This window comes from Erinaceus europaeus, chromosome 11, assembly GCF_950295315.1.
Source record: "Erinaceus europaeus chromosome 11, mEriEur2.1, whole genome shotgun sequence".
Lineage (NCBI taxonomy): Eukaryota > Metazoa > Chordata > Mammalia > Eulipotyphla > Erinaceidae > Erinaceus > Erinaceus europaeus.
The window spans coordinates 49,532,263-49,551,328 of NC_080172.1; the positions used below are offsets into that span (position 1 = coordinate 49,532,263).

At 43.2% G+C, this 19,066-nt stretch overlaps 1 protein-coding gene across 1 annotated transcript in view; it reads right to left on the minus strand.

The window, feature by feature from the left end:
• GON4L (gon-4 like) overlaps positions 1-15,765 on the minus strand; it is an 87,498-nt gene extending 71,733 nt beyond the window's left edge. Inside the window, exons 1-2 of the mRNA XM_060201592.1 lie at positions 15,240-15,765; positions 4,315-4,506 (exon numbers count right to left, since the gene is read on the minus strand). Coding sequence (XP_060057575.1) covers positions 4,315-4,506; positions 15,240-15,585 — 538 coding nt within the window. The 5' untranslated portion in view covers positions 15,586-15,765. The remainder of the gene's footprint in view (positions 1-4,314; positions 4,507-15,239) is intronic.
• Positions 15,766-19,066: the final 3,301 nt, after the last annotated feature.

A 19,066-nucleotide genomic window follows, 5' to 3' on the forward strand; every position in this document is an offset into this window, starting at 1 on the left:
AAAAAAGGAGTGGTGGATTTGTAGTGCTGGCACTGAGCTCCAAGGATAACCCTGGAAGCAAAAAAAAAAAAAAGTCAATTGTGAAAGAAAGAAAGATTCTAGATTTCTGGTTTTGGGAATCAAATAAGAATATATAGCACAACAGTTAAGCACATGTGGCGCAAAGCGCAAGGACCAGTGGAAGGATCCCAGTTCGAGCCCCTGGCTCCCCACCTGCAGGGGAGTCGCTTCACAAGCGGTGAAGCAGGTCTGTAGGTGTCTGTCTTTCTCTCCCCCTCTGTGTCTTCCCCTCCTTTCTCCATTTCTCTCTGTTCTAGCCAACAACGACAATGTCAATAACAACAACAATAATAACTACAACAATGAAAACAAGGGCAACAAAAATGGAAAAATGAATAAATATAATATATATATACATATATATATATAAAAGAATATATGTTAGTGGTAGCAACAGTGAAGGCAGTAGTGTTGTGACAGAACTACAAGTCCTGCAACATTTTTGTTAAGTATTTTTCTACATGTTACTCACATATTACAACCCTTTGTAGCAGGGAGTTAGTTTTCCCACTGTACAAATAATTAGTTAAAAAAATATATAGGGGCCAGGTAGTGGTGTGCCTGGCTAAGTGTACACATTACAGTGTGCAAGGACCCGGTCCCTACCTATAGGAAGAAAGCTTCACAAGTGGTGAAGTGGTGTTGCAGGAGTCTGTTTCTGTTCCTCTCTCCTGGCAGGTAATTTTTCCTTTTCTTTTGTTTTATCCTATTTTTATTAGATAGGACAGAGATGGAGGTAGGAGGGTAAGACAGAGAGGAATAAAGAAAGATACCTATAGACACTTGCTTCACCACTAGTGAAGCTTTTGCCCCCCTATAGGTGGGGAACAAAGGCTCAAACCTGAGTCCTTGCCTGTGGTCATTGGTGAGCTTAACCAGATTTGCCACTGCCCACCCCCCTTAAACAACTCTACTAAAAGAAAAATGTAATGGACTCTTAAGCATGATTGATGTCTTGAGTTTGATCCTAAGAAATAACATATGCCAGAGAGATGCTGTAGTTCTCCCTCCCACTCTCTCTCTCCCTCATTAATAATTCAATAGATAAATCTGAGGCCCTGAAAGTGATATAGTGAGTAGCTAAAAAACACTCTGCCAAGGAGTCAGGCGGTAGTGCAGCAGGTTAAGCACATGTGGTGTAAAGTGCAAGGACCTGCATAAGGATCCAAGTTCGAGCCCCCAGCACCACACCTGCAGGGGAGTCACCTCACAGGTGGTGAAGCAGGTCTGTAGGTGTCTATCTTTCTCTTCCCTTCTTTGTCTTCCCCATCTCTTCATTTCTCTCTGTCCTATCCAACAACGACGACATCAATAATAGCTACAACAATAAAAGGGAATAAATAAATAAATATTAAAAAAAAAAAACTCTGCCCAAGGACCAGTGGCGCAAGGATACGAGTTCGAGGCCCCGGTTCTCCACCTGCAGGGGAGTCACTTCACTAGCAGTGAAGCATATCTACAGGTGTCTCTCTTTCTCTCTCCCCTCTATCTTCCCCTCCTCGCTCCATTTCTTTCTGTCCTATCCAACAATGACGACATCAACAACAACAGTAATAATAATTACAACAATAAAACAACAAAGGCAACAAAAAGGAATAAATATTTAAAAAAAATAAAAGAACACTCTGCCAGAGAGTTACCTTCACTTATTTTTATTTTTGTGTTTAAAGATTTTATTTATACTAATGAGAGAGGTAGGGCGAGAGAAAGAGAAAAAGAGAGAACAAGAAGCAAAGCATCACATATGCTTCTGGGGACAGAACAGGGGGCCTCATGCTTGAGAGTCCAACACCCCATCCACTCTACCACCTTCTGGACCACCAGAAGATCACGTTTTTAAAAATTATCTTTATTTACTGGATAGAGACAGTCAGAAATTGAGAGGGTAGGGGGAGATAGAGAGGGAGAGAGACAGAAAGACACCTGCAGCCCTGCTTCACCACTTGCAAAGCTTTCCCCCTGCAGGTGTGGTTCAGTGGCTCAAACCTTGGTCCTTGCACATTGTAACATGTGCAGGTGTGCACATGACCTGACCCCTAAAGGTCACTTTAAAAAAAAAAATTTATTTATTCCCTTTTGGTGCCTTGGTGTTTTATTGTTGTAGTAGTAGTTGTTGATGTCGTTGTTGGATAGGACAGAGAGAAATGGTGAGAGGAGGGGAAGACAGAGAGGGAGAGAGAAAGACACCTGCAGACCTACTTCACCACTTGTGAAATGACTCCCCTGCAGGTGGGGAGCTGGGGGCTCGAACCAGGATCCTTATGCACATTGTGCCACCTTCACTTAACCCGCTGTGCTACCACTTGACTCCCTGAAGTTCACTTTAAAACCATTTTTTAGGGGCCTGGGCAGTAACACAGTGGGTTAAGCGCACATGGTGCAAAGGACAGTGACCCGCATAAGGATCCCTGTTCAAGCCCTCGGCTCCCTACCTGCAAGGGGGTCACTTTACAAGTGATGAAGCAGGTCTGCAGGGGTCTTTCTCTCCCCTTCTCTGTCTTCCCCTCCTCTCTGGATTTCTCTTTGTCCTATCCAACAACAACATCAATGGCAACAATAACAATAATGACAACAACAACAAGGGCAACAAAATGGAAACAAATGGCCTCCAGGAGCAGTGGATTCAGAGTGCAGACACAGAGCCCCAACAATAACCCTGGAGGCTAAAAAAAACAACAAAAAAAAATTGGAGACATGAGGTTCCCAGTTCAATTTCTGAAACCACATGTTCTAGAGTGTGCACTAGCTAGTCTAGATCTGTCTGTCTCTTGTGGAACTTTATCTCTCTTGCGTGTAATAAATAAATCTTTAATTTTTTAAAAAAATATTTTATTTATTTATTCCCTTTTGTTGTCCTTGTTGTTTTATTGTTGTAGTTATTATTGTTGTTGTCGTTGTTGGATAGGACAGAGAGAAATGGAGAGAGGAGGAAGACAGAGAGGAGGAGAGAAAGAGAGACAATTGCAGACCTGCTTCACCGCCTGTGAAGCGACTCCCCTGCAGGTGGGGAGCCGGGGTTCGAACCGGGATCCTTATGCCGGTCCTTGTGCTTTGTGCCACCTGCGCTTAACCCGCTGCGCTACAGCCCGACTCCCTAATTTTTTTTTTTAACAGAAGATAAAAAGACTCTATTGCCTATGGCACCAAAGTTGCCAAATTCAAGCCCCACATAACCAATAAGCCAGAGCTGCGCAGGCACCAGTAAAATAAATAAATAAATAAATAAATAAATAAATAAATAAATAAATGTATTGTGGCCAGGCGATGGTGTACCTGGTTGAGCGAACACACTATAATGCATAAAGACCTGGGTTCGAGCCCGAGTCCCCACCTGCTGGGGGAAAGCTTCATGAGCGGTGAAGCAAGTCTGCAGGTGTCTTTCTCTCACCCTCTATCTTTCCTCTCTTCTCAATTTCTGTTCTGTCAAATACAAATAGAAAGAAAACCAGCTTAAAGATCCCGGTTCAAGTACCCGGCTCACCACCTGCAGAGTAGCTGCTTCACAGGCGGTGAAGCAGGTCTGCAGGTGTCCATCTTTCTCTCTCCCGCTCTGTCTTCCCCTCCTCTCTCCATTTCTCTCTGTCCTATCTAACAACAACAACATTAATAATAATAAATACAACAACAATAAGAAACAAGGTCAGCAAAAGGGAAAATAAGTAAATATAAAAAAATTAGAAAGAAAAAAAAGGGAAAAAATAAAATGGCCACCAGGAGCAGTGGATTCATACTGTAACCACCAAGCCCCAGCAAGAACCCTGATGGGGGAAAAAAAATAGCACAGCTGAATCAATCCAGCTGTGAGAAGACAGGATAGTGGCATGCTGATAATAGGCAAACTGGTGTGGGTATTGGTTAACATTTTATCTGGTTGCTACACCTTATATTTTCTGCACCTTATATTTCAACAGAGCGTTTCATTTTTTATTTTTTTTAAGTTTTTTTTATATTTATTTATGTATTTATTCCCTTTTGTTGCCCTTGTTGTTTTTATTGTTATAATTATTATTGATGTTGTCGTTGTTGGATAGGACAGAGAGAAATGGAGAGAGGAGGGGAAGACAGAGGGGAGAGAGAAAGACAGACACCTGCAGACCTGCTTCACCGCCTGTGAAGCGACTCCTTTGCAGGTGGGGAGCTGGGGCTCGAACTGGGATCCTTAAGCTGGTCCTTGCGTTTGGCGCCACGTGCGCTTAATCCTCTGAGCTACCGCCCGACTCCCCATTTTTTATTTAAAAGGAAAATAAAGCCTACCTGTTGGAATGAAAAGTCCACCGTCATCAGTCTCCTCCTCAGTGTGTTGAGCGAGAGCCCCAAGTGGCTTCTCCTGATGCGGGGCACAGAACTCTGGCACAGCAGATCTCCTGGGCTGGGCTCCGAACTTTGTTGAGTGGCTGCCTGAGGGCAGTAAAGGCAGCGCCTCTGCAGGAAGCACCTGAGGTTTTCCTGGAAGGATCACAGTTACTGCTCTACACGCTGCCATTTCTCATAAGAAATCACCAATGTGAGATAAAGTTCTCTTTAGTTATATGACTTCATGAGTGAAGCACTTACAGGGACTTGTCTCTCAAAGACAGAGTCCTAAAAAAAGTGCTGAATTCAAAACTCAGACCCAGTTTACTTATCAGTAATGTTAAAGAGTTAAACAAGAAAAAAAAAAAAAAACTGGGGGCAGAGTCCGGCGGTAGCACAGCTAAGGTTAAGCTTACATGGCGCAGGACCGATGTAAGGATCCTGGTTCGAGCCCCTGGCTCCCCACCTGCAGGGGAGTCGCTTCACAGGTGGTGAAGCAGGTCTACAGGTGTCTCTCTTTCTCTCCCCCTTCCCTCTCCATTTCTCTCTGTCCTATCCAACAATGATGACATCAATAACAACAATAATAACTACAACAAGGGCAACAAAAGGGACTAAATAAATAATTTTTTTTTTTAAAAAAAGGAGTGGTCTGGGAGGTGGTGCAGTGACTAAAGAACTAGACCCTCAAGCATGAGGTCCTGAGTTCAATCCCCAGCAGTACATGTATCAGAGTGATGCCTGGCTCTTTTTCTCTCTCCTCCTATCTTTCTCATTAATAAAATAAAATCTTTAAATTAAAAAAAAAAAGGAAAGAATTTTTTTTTTCTTTTGGCTTCCAGGGTTATCACTGGGGCTTGGTGCCTGCACTACAAATCCACTACTAATTGGAGTATTACACCAAAGTAAAAGACGCTGGGGTGGGTGGGTTGGTGGGGAGGATACAGGTCCATGAAAGATGATGAATAACATAGTAGGGGTTGTATTGTTAAATGGGAATCTGGGGAATGTTATGCATGTACAAACTATTGTATTTACTGTTGAATGTAAAACATTAATTCCCCAATAAAGAAATAAATTATTAAAAAAAAGTGAAAAAAAAATCCACTACTGTTGCAGCCATTTTTTCAATTTTTTGATAGGACAGAGAGAAATTGAAAGGGGAGTGGGAGATAGGGTGAGAGAAAGCCAGACACCTGCAGACCTGCTTCACTGCTTGTGAAGTGGTTCCCTTTCAGGCAGGGAACTGTGGGCTTCTCCACCAGTCCTTGCGCTTTGTACTATGTGTGCTTAACCCAGTGTGCCACACCGCCTGGCCCCAAATAAAATTTTAAGGTCTTGATATTCTAACACATTTGGTATCAAACATTTATTTCCTGTAGAAAGGGGGCCAAGTGGTGGCACACCTGGTTGAGAGCACATATTACAGTGTACAAGGACCGGGGTTTAAGACCCTGGTCCCTATTTATAGGGGGAAAGCTTCATGAATGATGAAGCAGGGCTGCAGGTATCTCTCTGTCTCTGTCCCTTTCTATCTTCCCCATCCCTCTCAATTTCTCTGTCCTACCAAAAAAAAAAAAAAAAGAAAGAAAAACAAAATTAAAAAAATGGCTACCAGGAACAGTGGATTCGTAGTGCAGGCACTGAACCCCAGCGGTAACACTAGAGGCAAAAAAAAAAAGTAACAATAAAAATTTAAAAAAGAAAAATCAGGGGACCAGGCAGTAGGGCAGTGGGTTCAATGCACATGGCATGAAGCTCAAGGACTAGCGTACGGATCCCAGGATCCCAGTCTGATCCCATAGCTCCCCACCTGCGGGGGTTGGGGGGGGTGTTGCTTCAGAGGCAGTGAAGCAGGTCTGCAGGTGTCTTTTTCTCCCCCCACCTCCATCTTTCCCTCCTTTCTTGATTTCTCTGTCCTATCTAGCAACAAGAACAACAATGACAATAATAATAAAAACAACAACAAGGGCAACAAAATGGGAAAAATGGCCTGTAGGAGCAGTAGTGCAGGCACTGAGCTTCAATAATAACCCTGGAGACAAAAAAAAAAGATCAGATACATACTTGTAGGGGAATTTGTATTTCTGAGTATATATTTTTCAAACCTTTCTACTTATTTATTAATGAGAGGAAAGGGAAGGAGAGGACCAAAGCCGGTGGGGGGCAGGGGATCAAACCCAGGTCCTTATGCAGCTTAGCCAGGTGTGCTAGTGCCCATCCCTTGATCAACTTCTTCCTTCTTTTTTTTTTTCTTTTACTAGAGCACTTCTCAGCTCTGGCTTATGGTGGGGGGGGGGGGAATTGAACCTGGAACTTCAGAGCCTCAGGCATGAGTGTTTCTTTGCATAATCACTATGCTATCTACCCCACCCCCACTTACTTTTTTGTGAACTTTTTGTTTTTGCCTCCAGGGTTATCACTGGGGCTCAGTTACTCTGCTACTAGGGGCTATTTTTTCCCCTTTTTGTTTATCGTTGTTATTATTGTAGTTGGACAGGACACAGAGAAATAGAGAAGAGAAAGATAGACACCTACAGACCTGCTTCACTGCTTACAAAGAGACCCCCCAGTAGGTGGGGAGACAGGAGCTTGAACTGGGGATCTTACGCCAGTCCTTGCACTTTGCATCATGTGCACTTAAACCACTGCACTACCGCCCAACTCCCAATAAATGCTTCTTTTTTAAATAGTCTTAGCAACTATTTTTTTTAAGACTTATGTATTTAGGGCATGAGGAAAAAGCCCAGTAGTTTCACAACAGACTTTTTTACACTTGAAGCTCGGAGGTCCAAGATTCAATCCCCAGCACCACAAGCCAGAGCTGAGTAAAGGTCTTGTCAGGAAGAATTAAGGGGAAATGGAGCGGGGCTGTGGCGCAGTGGATTAAGCACACATGGTGGAAGGAGCATGGACCCACATCAGGATCCCGGTTCCAGCTCCCAGCTCCTCACCAGCAGGGGAGTCGCTTCACAGGCGTGAAGCAGGTCTAAAGGTGTCTGTCTTTCTCTCTTCCTGTCTTCCCCTCTTCTTTCGATTTCTCTCTGTCCTATTCAACAACAACGACAGCAATAACAACAATGACGATAAACAATAAGGGCAACAACAAAGAATTATGGGGGAAAAATGTATTTATTTGGGTGGGGTAGATAACATAATGGTTATGCAAATAGACCGTTTGCCTGAGGTTCGGAAGTCCCAGGTTCAATCCTCCACACCATCAAAACCAGATCAGTGCTTTGGTTTAAAAAAAAAAAAGTATTTATTTAAGGGGTGGGGGGATTGGTCAACCAGTAGAGCACAAACATTTCCATGTCCAAAGACCTGAGTTCCAGCCACCACATGGAAGCACCATGCAAAGAAGAAGCTTTTTAAGCAGTGGAGTAGAGCTGTGGTATCTGTCCTCTCTATATATCTTTCTCATCCTTTGATGTCAAAAGGAAACAATAAATAATAAATAAATGAAGCCCACTAGAGGGTTGGGAATTGTGCAGGCATGAAACCTCAGAAAAGCCCTGGAAGCAAATTAAATTTAAATTAAAAACAGAGTGAGAAACCAGAACACTATTGTCATACAAAGTGCCATGGATCAAACTTGGGGCCTGAGGTTTGCGAAGCGTGCACTCTATCCACTGAGTCACCTCCCCAGCCACTCATTTGAACTTTTTCAATTTTATACTGCAGTGCTATAAAATGAGTCCATGTGTGGTCTGGAAGGTGGCGCAGTGGATAAAGCACTGGACTCTCAAGCATGAGGTCCTGAGTTCAAAACAGGATTCTGTACAAAAATTCATATTGCATTTATTTTTTCTAGTATTACTTGCATATACAGATAACTAAACTGGAAGGTGGTAGGATCAACTTCCAATTATTTAGCTTAATGAAGGGGAGTAGTGTTACAGATAATTCCAAACAATAAGTGCTTCTTCTTTAAAAAATATTTTTATATTTATTTATTTTCCCTTTTGTTGCCCTTTTCTTTGTTTTGTTTTTAAATATAGACACCTGTAGACCTGCTTCACCACCTGTGAAGCAACTCCCCAGCAGGTGGGGAGCTGGGGGCTCCAACCGGGATCCTCAGGCTGGTCCTTGTGCTTCACGCCATGTGCGCTTAACCTTAACACTGCGCTACCGTCCAACTCCCAATAAATGCTTTTTAAATAGTCTTGAATAAATTTTTTTTACCTTCATTAATAAACAGACACCCAGAAACCGAGAGGGAAGGGGGTGATAGGGAGAGAGACAGAGAGACACTGCAGCACTGCTTCACCACTTGCAAAGCTTTCCCCCTACAGGTGAGGATCAGGGGCTTGAACCCAGGTCCTTGTGCATTGTAACATGTGCACTTAACCAGATGCACTGCCACCCAACAATAAATGTTTCTTGGAAGCCAAGGAGACAGTTAATCAGGTTAAACACGTTTTATTATACTGCTAGACCAGGTTTGACTCCCTTGTCACCACACAGGAGCACCATAAAATGCTGGAGCTTGGGGGTGGGACGGCAGCACAGAGGGTTAAGTGCATGTGGCGCAAAGCGCAAGGACCAGCGTAAGGATACCTGTTGGAGATCCCAGTTGGAGGTCCGGCTCCCCACCTGCAAGGGAGTGGCTTCACAAGTGGTGAAACAGGTCTGCAGGTGTCTATCTTTCTCTCCCCCTCTCTGTCTTCTCCTACTCTCTCCATTTCTCTCTGTCCTGTCCAACAACGAACAACATCAACAACAATAACCACAACAAGGCTACAACAACAAGGGCAACAAAAGGGGGAAAAAATGGCCTCCAGGAGCAGTGGATTCATGGTGCAGGCACTGAGCCCCAGCAATAACCCTGGAGGAAAAAAAAAGAAAGAAAGCAGGAGCTTAGGGGGATGGCAGATGACTCACCCCTTAGAACATATTAGCATGTGTGAGGACCTGGGTTCAAGTCCAGAGCCACTACTACATGGGAATGCCTGCATGAGAGAAGTTTCAAAAGTAGTGGAGTGGTATCTCTCCCTACACCCCTTTCTCTATCTGTTTTTCACCTCTCTGTTGGGGGAAAGGATGGGAAGAATCACCACCAAGAGCAGTGGAGTTGTACAGGTACAGAAGAAGCCTGATGGCAAAAAAAATAAAAGGAGAAACTTCAGGAGACATACATTGGTGGTGTGGTACCGCTCTTCTCTCTCATCCTCTATCTAGGAGGGGGGAGATATCTGTACACTTAAAAAGTCTCTATGAGGGGCTGAGAGATCAGTTATTCTCAGTTGTTGAGTAACGCCTTGTTTCTGTTTAATTATTCATTTCTTTCTCTGGTACTTTAAGATTGCATTTTCTCACTATGAAGAAGAATGGCCAGGCAGGTCTCTCAAGCATGAAGTCCTGAGTTGGATCCTGGCATTGTATATGCTAGAGTGATGCTCTATTTCTCTCCCTCCTCTGTCATAAATAATAAACAAATATATCTTTTTTAAAAACTGTGTCTAGGGGGCTGGGCTGTAGCGCAGCAGGTTAAGTGCACGACTCAAAGTGCACCGACCCTCATAAGGATCCGGGTTCGAGCCCCCAGCTCCCCACCTGCAGGGGAGTCGCTTCACAAGTGGTGAAGCAGGTCTACAGGTATCTCCCCCGTCTTCCGCTCCTCTCTCAATTTTCTCTCTGTCTTATCCAACAACGACAGTAATAACAACAATAATAACTATAACAATGCTAAATAACAAGGGCAACAAAAGGGCATAAGGGAATAAATAGCCTCCAGGAGCAGTAGATTCATAGTGCAGGCACCGAGCCCCAGGAATAACCCTGGAGACAAGAAAAAAAAAAAAAAGGAACTTCTCTATAGAGGAAAAAAAAAGATTTCTCAAAATAAATAAATAAATGTGTCTACAGAGAAAAGAAAAAAAATTATCATTTTGGGCAGGATTAGGTAATATAATGGTTATGCAGAGACTCTCAATGCCTGAGGCCCCAAGATCCCAAATTCAATCCCCCACACCATCATAAACTGTTGTTAAAATTTCAGAAGCTCTAGCCGGCCGGGCTAGCTTCACCAGAGCTGAGCAGTGCTCTAATAAAAAACAAAACACACACACACACACACACACACACACACACATATAATTTCAAATCTATTGTCAGGATTAATCTCAGATTGCTGGAGAAGAGAGAGGGGTTCAAATGCCCTCATAGGTTTCCAAGAAGAAATGAATTCTGCTACACTGCCCTTAGGTCTCTAGAACCAGACTGAGTTCCAACTTGCAAGATACTAATCCGAGGGGCGGTGCACCTGGCTGAATGCACATGTTACAATGCGAAAAGACCTAGGTCCAAGACCCTAGTCCCCACCTGCACGGGGGTGGAGGGGGTGGGGGGGGCTTCATGAGTGGTAAAGCAGGGATGCAGGTGTCTCTGTCTCTCCATTCCTCTTGATTTCTGGCTATCTCTATCAAATAAATATGATAAAAAATTTTTAATCAGACAAACAACAATAATAACTATAACAACAATAAAAAACAAGGGCAACAAAAGGGGAAAAAAGAAAATTAAAAAAAAATTTTTAAGTCAGATCTCAGATATCAAAAAAAAAAAGATGCCAGTGCGATCTCATCGCTACATCACGCAGAGTACGTCTGTACAGAGAACCAGATACTATTACATAAGTGGGCTTCTCTTCATCATCACTTTCAGCTTTTAAGAGCACACCTTTGGGAGTGAACATTAAAGTGTGTAAGAATTTTTGTTGCATTTTTATTTGTAAAAACAGGAAAATTGAAGTGTACATGTTAAGGAGATTACATTATAATGCCAGTTTAAAAAAAAAATTTTTTTAATATTTATTCTCTTTTGTTGCCCTTGTTTTATTGTTGTAATTATTACTGTTGTTGTTATTGATGTCGTTGTTGTTGGATAGGACAGAGAGAAATGGAGAGAGGAGGGGAAGACAGAGAGGGGGAAAGACACCAGCAGACCTGCTTCACCTCTTGCGAAGCGACTCCCCTGCAGGTGGGGAGCCGGGGGCTCGAACTGGTATCCTTACGACAGTCCTTGCACTTTGCGCCATGTGCACTAACCCGCTGCACTACTGCCCGACTCCCCCCCCCCTTTTTTAAGGATTATATTTTCCTCTAGTCTTCTTGTCATAGCTATGATCTAGTAGTGTAGCCCAGGAGGTGACGCAAACGGTTATGCAAACAAACTGTTATGTCTGAGGCTCCAAAGTCCCTGGTTCAATCCCGTGCACCACCATAAATCAGAGCTGAGCAGTGCTCTTGTTAGAAAGAAAGAAAGAAAGAAAGAAAGAAAGAAAGAAAGAAAGAAAGAAAGAAAGAAAGAAAGAAAGAAAACAGTAAATCAATAATCTTGCTATCCACTCGTTACTTCCCATTCTCACACAGCAAAAATGATCATTAGTGCTTTCAATACTCCCTCATACAGGCGGTAGCGCAGCGGATTAAGTGCACATGGCACAAAGCACAAGGACAGGCATAAGGATACCGATTCTAGCCCCTGGCTCCACACCTGCAGGGGAGTCGCTTCACAGGCGGTGAAGCAGGTCTACAGGTGTCAACGACTGCCACCTCTCCAGATTCAAAGGAGGTCTCGAAACATTACATCAGGCTCAACCTGACGCTGTTGACTGGCTACGGAAGAAGGGCAAACACTAGAAGAAGAAGAAGGTGTCTCTCTCTCCCCCTCTCTATCTTCCCCTCCTCTCTCCATTTCTCTCTGTTCTATCCAACAACGACCACATCAGTAACACAATAATAATAACTACAACAATAAAATAAGGGCAACAAAAAGGGAATAAATAAATAAATATAAAAGAAATTTTAAAAAATACTCCCTCATACAATTATTTATTAGAGAGAGAGAGAGAGATGGAGAAACCAAAGTGCTTCACACAGGCAAGGCATGCATTCCCACACTGAGACACTTCACCACCCTCAACCCTCCCACCTCCATCCCACTATCAGGTTTCTTTTCCTAAATAAATGTCCTCAGGGGCAGGGGTTGTTAGCATAATGGCTAAGAGACCTTCATGCCTGAGGATCCAAAGTCCCAGGTGCAACTCCCTGCACTACCATAAGCCAGAGCTGAGCAGTGCTCTAGAGAAAATAAATAAATAAAATGATAATAGTAAAATTTCCAAACAAAAATTTAAAAAAGGCCTCAGTCTACTATCAAAGATTATCAAGCTTCAAATGCAAACTTTTCTCAGACATCACTAAATTTACCTCACTGAATTAAAAAGATAATTTTTTCCATTTATTTTGAATGAGAGATACAGGGAGAGGTGGAGGAGGAGGGGGATGGGAGCACTGTTCAGTTCTGGTTTATGGCAGTGCTGGGGATTGAACCTGGCACCTCAAGAGCCTCAGATATGAAAGACTTACATAATCATTATGCTGTCTCCCCCACTCCTCTCACTAAATTTTATTTATTTACTTATTTATTTATTTTGGCTCCAGGGTTATTGCTGGGGCTCAGTGCCTGCACTACGAATCTACTGTTCTTGGAGGCCATTTTTCCCATTTTGTTGCCCTTATTGTTATTGTTGGTATCGTTGTTGGATAGGACAGAGAGAAATGGAGAGAGGAGGGGAAGACAGAGAAGGGGAGAGAAAGATAAAACACCCGTAGACCTGCTTCACCCCTTGTGAAGTGATCCATCTGCCGGTGGCTCGAACTGGGATCCTTTTGCCAGTCCTTGCACTTTGCGCCATGTGTGCTTAACCCGTTGTTAACCTGGCTGCCTAAACATTCTTTAAAGACCCTTTTGACTTTTTTTTTTTTTTGGGGAGGTCTATCATGGAATTTCATTTCTGTGGGTTGACTTTTTCAGATAGAGACAGAAAAAAAAAAAAGTGGGAGTGATACCACAGTACCAAAGCTACCCTCAGTTCTGTGGAGGAGGTTAGGCAAAGCAGATGGACTCCTAAATGAGGCAGCTCTCTGGCCTGGCTCCTTTGACTCTTTTTTTGTTTTTGTTTTTGTTTTGTTATAACAAGGACTTCACAGCTCCTAAGAGACATTTTCAGATAAAGACAGAGACAGAGAGACAGAGAGAAAGAGGAAAAACACAGCACCAAAACTGCTTTTTCCTTTCTTCCTTTCTATTATGCTTGATAGGACAGGGAAATTGAGAGGGGAGGGAAGAGAGAGAGAGGAAGAGAGAAAGATAAGACACCAGCAGACCTGCCTCACTATTCATGAAGCTTGGGTCCTTGCACATAGAAATATGTGTGCTGGGAGTCGGATGGTAGCACAGCAGGTTAAGCGCACATAGTGCAAGGACCGGGGTTTGAGCTGCAGGGGAGTCACTCCACAGGCGGTGAAGCAGGTCTGCAGGTGTCTTATCTTTCTCTCCCTCTCTGTCTTCCCCTCCTCTCTCCAGTTCTCTCTGTCCTATCTAACAATGACGACATCAATAACAACAACAACTACAACAATGAAAAACAAGGGCAACAAAAGGGAAAATAAATAAATATATATATATTTTTTTAAATGTGTGTGCTTAACCAGGCGCACCACTGCCCGGGCCCTTATTTATTTTTTATTTTCACGTGAGAAAGAAACAGAAAGATACACACACACACGGGGGGGGGGGGGGGGGGGGGGGGCAGGCCAAAGCACTGCTCAACCCTAGCTTATGGTAGTGCTGGGGATTGAACCTCTGGGACCTTTGGTACCTCAGGCATAAGCCTTTTTGCATTACCACTATACTGTCTCCCCAGCCCAGAACTACATCTTTTGTTGTTGTGCTTGGGACTTAATTGTTCCAGACTGACTTTTTCAAATAAAGAGAGGGGCCGAGTGGTGGCATATCTGGTTAAGTGCACATATCACCATGCATATGGACCCGGGGTCGAGCCCCCACTCCCCACTTGCAGGAAGGCACTTCATGAGCAGTGAAGTAGGCTTGTAGGTCTATTCCTCTCTCCCTCTCTCTCTCTCTCCTTCCCCTCTCAATTTCCCTCTGTCCTGTCAAATAGAAATTAAAATATATATATAGGAAAAAATGGTCACCTGGAGCAGGGGATTCATATAGCGCAGGCACCGACCAGTCACCAACCTTCTCCTGTGCATATTGTCCTTGGGCCACAAGATCTCCTACTACCTCTCTCTCAGACCACAACACACCCTCAAGTCCCACAGGCTGGTCATCTCTGTAGAGCCTCTCTCAGCGTCTCAGGCAGCAGTCTTCCCCTATAAACCACTTTCCCTCCCTCACAAGCCCCACTTCTCAGAGACCTACCAAGTCACTCAAGGCCATGAATAGTGCAATCCTCCATCATTAGAGAGACAAAAGAGAACAAAGTCTACAAGAGAGAGCCTAACCAAGGAGACAGCATAATGGTTATTCAAAAGACTTTCATGCCTGAGGTTCCAAGGTTCCAAGCTCAATCCCCAGCATCACCATAAACCAAAACTGTGTAGTGCTCTGGTCTTTCACTCTGTATCTCTCTCTCTCACTAAAATAAAATACTGGGGGCCAGATAGATGGTGGTGCACCTGGTTGAGTGCACATATTACAAAGTACAAGAACCCAGGTTTGAGCCCCCAATCCCCACCTGCAGGGGGAAAGCTCTGTTAGTGGTGAAGCAGGGCTACAGGTGTCTCTCTCCCTCTTCCCTATTTCTGGCTGTCTCTATTCAATAAATAAATAAAGATTAAAAAAATAAAGTTCCTTTTAAAAAATAAAATATTAAAAAAGACAAGAAAGAGCATGTGCTTAGTGTCCATCCATCCGTAGAGTTCACTGCTATTCCTAGGAGCATCCTGGCTCTAATCCCACACTTCATGAGTAGTACCTTTCAGAAACACAATTTCATAAAAGCGATGAGGAGAAATCAGCGGCGATGGCAGAAATAATGGCAAACTGCAGAAAACAAAGGCTTTGTATCTTACCTCCTTCTTTCTTGATTTCATCACTCAGCTCTCCTGAAAAAGGCTCTTCTGTGATAGTATGATTGCCGCTGTCTTCTTGAGTAACCAGTTCAGGCCTAACTGTAATTTTCTTCCCTCTCTTTAAGTCAGTGATTTGGAGTTTTTCTTTTCCAATATGTATGTTAATGGGCTGCGGAGATTCTGAGGATGACACAGTGATTTCCTGAGAGATGGCCACATCGACAGCTTCTAAAATTGGTACATTTGGGTCCTGGGTGAGCACGCCACAGCCTGAAGATGGAGTCTCCATGCCAAGCTGATTTCCTGCATCCTGCAGACTGTACTTCCAGGTCAGCTGCTCAGCCATGACTTGGACCCCAGCACAGTGACAGTGACTCTAAGTCTTTAGCCTGACCTGATTCTACTGTAACAGCTGATTCCAAGTCTAAGTTCTCTCCCTCCGGGATGTCCTGATGTTGAAGGGACTCTGTCACTGTAGTTCTTCTCTTCTTACAGGGCAACATTTTAAAAGGTCCACTTCTGTTCCATCCTGAGAGGAGAAAAGCAAGTTCTCATCACTTTCTTGTTAAGTGATGATAATAACATTTCCTCAAGCAGCTTTTCCCTTCTTCACGTTCAATCAACACACCAAATGTACAACCTTCCCAGAAGGTGGGGGAAAAAAAGACAGTGGCAGAGTGCTCATGTCCAAACTCCAACTCCAATACTAATCAGTATGATACCCTGAGTAACTTAACCTCTTTAAACTTGTGGTCCAGGAGGTGACTCAGTGGATAAAGCATTGAACTCTCAAGCATGGGGACCTAAGTTCAATACCTGGCAGCAGCACATGTACCACCAGAGTGATGTCTGGTTCTTTCTTTCTCCTCCTGTCTTTCTCATTAATAAATAAATAAAATCTTTAGAAAAAAAGAAAGGAAGGAAGGAAGGAAGGAAGGAAGGAAGGAAGGAAGGAAGGAAGGAAAGAAAACCTCTTTTGGGAGTCGGGCTGTAGCGCAGCGGGTTAAGCGCAGGTGGCGCTAAGCTCAAGGACCAGCGTCAGGATCCTGGTTCGAGCCCCCAGCTCCCCACCTGCAGGCAGGTCCCTTCACAGGTGGTAAAGCAGGTCTGCAGGTGTCTGTCTTTCTTTCCCCCTCAATGTCTTCCCCTCCTCTCTCCATTTCTCTCTGTCCTATCCAACAACAACGACATCAATAATAACTACAACAATAAAACAACAAGGGCAACAAAAGGGAATAAATAAATAAATAATAAAAAAACCTCTTTAAACTCTAGCTTCCTGGGGCTGGGTGGTGGCACACCTGGTTGTTACAAAGTGCAAGGAACTGAGTTCAAGTCCCCAGTCCCCACCTCCAGGAAGAAAGCTTCATGAGTGGCGAAGCAGGTATCTTATCTATCCCTCCCTCCCCTCTTTGATATCTGGCTATCTCTATCAAATAAATATAATAAAAGTAAAATCTAGTTTAACTATAAAAATAGTAATAATAGTTGGGTAGTGCACTGCTTTGTTATGTGTGCGATACAGGTTTGAGCCAGGCCTCCTCTGCAAAAGAAAGCTTTAGTGATGTAGTTGCTTTTACTCTTTCTTTTATATATTTTACGTATTTTATTTTAATAAGAGAGATACAGAAAAAAAGATAGAGACCAGAGTACTGCTCATTTCTGGCTTATGGTGGTACTGGGGCTTGAATCTGGGACTTCAGAGCATCATGTATGAAAGTCTTTTGCATACCCATTATGCGGTCTCCCCAGCCTCCTTTTACTCTCTCTATAAATTAATAAATAAAATAATAGGTGTTCTTACCGCAGTTAGTATAAATAAGCGATTTTTAAAAATATTTATTTATTTAATGAACAGAGAAACTAAAGTGGAAGGAGATAGAAGAGAGAGAAATACCTGCAGCACTGCTTCACTTATTAAGCTTTGCCTCTACTTATGGGGCTTTGAACCTGGGTCTTTGTGCATTCAACTGAGTGCACTGCCACCTGGTCCTTACAATTGATAATAAGTATTGTTTCATTATCAGGGAGATGGAATCACATGGTGCTGAGTCACTTGTGGCTCCACACTGTGGAGTCAACTTGTGTTTGTTTCCCAAGTCAGCTTTCTCCAACTTGCATAGATTATTCAATCAGAATCTCAGTTTCTCCTGCTCAACATGAAATAAAAATAGCAGCCAGGAAGGGGTATAGTGGCTAGAGTGTTGAACTCTCAAGCATGAGGTCCCAAGTTCAATCTCTGGCATCACATGCGCCAGGATGCTCTGGTGCCCTCTCTTCTACCATTAATAAATAAATACTAACAACAATAAAAAAAACTACATTAGTAGGTAATATTTGGATCAGTGGCCCAGGAAGAGGCACAGTGGACAAGGCATAAGCATAAGGTCCTGAGTTTGATTACAGGCATCTCTCTTGCTAATAAATAGTTCTTTAAAAAATAAACAAATAAAGCACAAGGACCTGCGTAAGGACCCCAGTTCGAGCCCCCGGCTCCCCATCTGCAAGGGAGTCGCTCCACAGGCGGTGAAGCTGGTCTGCAGGTGTCTTTCTCTCCCTGTCTCTGTCTTCCCCTCCTCTCTCCATTTCTCTTTGTCCTATTTAACAACGACGACATCAATAACAACAATAATAACTACAATAACAATAAAAAAACAAGGGCAACAAAAGGGAAAATAAATAAATATAAAATTTAAAAAATAAAAAATTCTTTAATGGTTGCTATTGTTTTCTTTTCTTTTCTTTTCTTTTCTTTTTTTTTTTTTACCAGAGCACTGATCAGCTCTGGTTTACGGTTGTGTGAGGGATTGAACCTGGGACTTCAGAGCCTCAGACATGAGAGTCTCTCTGTATAACCATTATGCAATCTACCCCCAACCGCAATTGTTATCATAAACAAATATTTCCATTAAAAGAAATAAGCCCAAAGGTAAGTAGTTTAATAAGGTGAGGCTTTATATATATATTTTTTAATATTTATTTCCTTTTTGTTGCCCTGTTTTTACTGTTGTAGTTATTACTGATGATGTTGTCATTGTTGGACAGGACAAAGAGAAATGGAGACAGGAGGGCAAGACAGAAAGTAGGAGAGAAAGATAGACACCTGTAGACCTGCTTCACCACCTGTGAAGCAACTCCCCTGCAGGTGGGGAGCTGGGGGCTGGAACCAGGATCCTTATGCCCGTCCATGCGCTTTATGCCCGTCCATGCGCTTTATGCCATGTGCGTTTAATCAGCTGCGCTACCGCCCGACTGCCGAGGCTATATATATAGGCTATATATATATATATATATTTTTTTTTTAAATATTTATTTATTCCCCTTTGTTGCCCTTGTTTCATTGTTGTAGTTATTATTGCTGTTGTTATTGATGTCGTCGTTGTTGGATAGGACAGAGAGAAATGGAGAGAGGAGGGGAAGACAGAGATGGGGAGAGAAAGACAGACACCTGCAGACCTGCTTCACCGCCTGTGAAGTGACTCCCCTGCAGTTGGGGAACCCGGGGCTTGAACCCGGATCCTTACGCCGGTCCTTGTGCTTAGCACCACGTGCGCTTAACCCACTACCGCCAGATTCCCTCGAGGCTTTATATTTTTTATTGTTACTGTTTTAAAGAGAGAACCAAAGCATCACTCTGGCATATGTGACAGATACCAGGGTTCCAACTCAGGACCCCTACCTACCAGTCCAGCACTTGTATCCACTATGCCACCTGCCAAAACACAGAGGCTGGTCCTTATTAATAGCAAGTTTGTACTGAAAACAAAGGAGAGATCCCTAGTGTTCTCTATACTGTCACGTCTGGGCCCCTGGCTTCAATTTCAGTT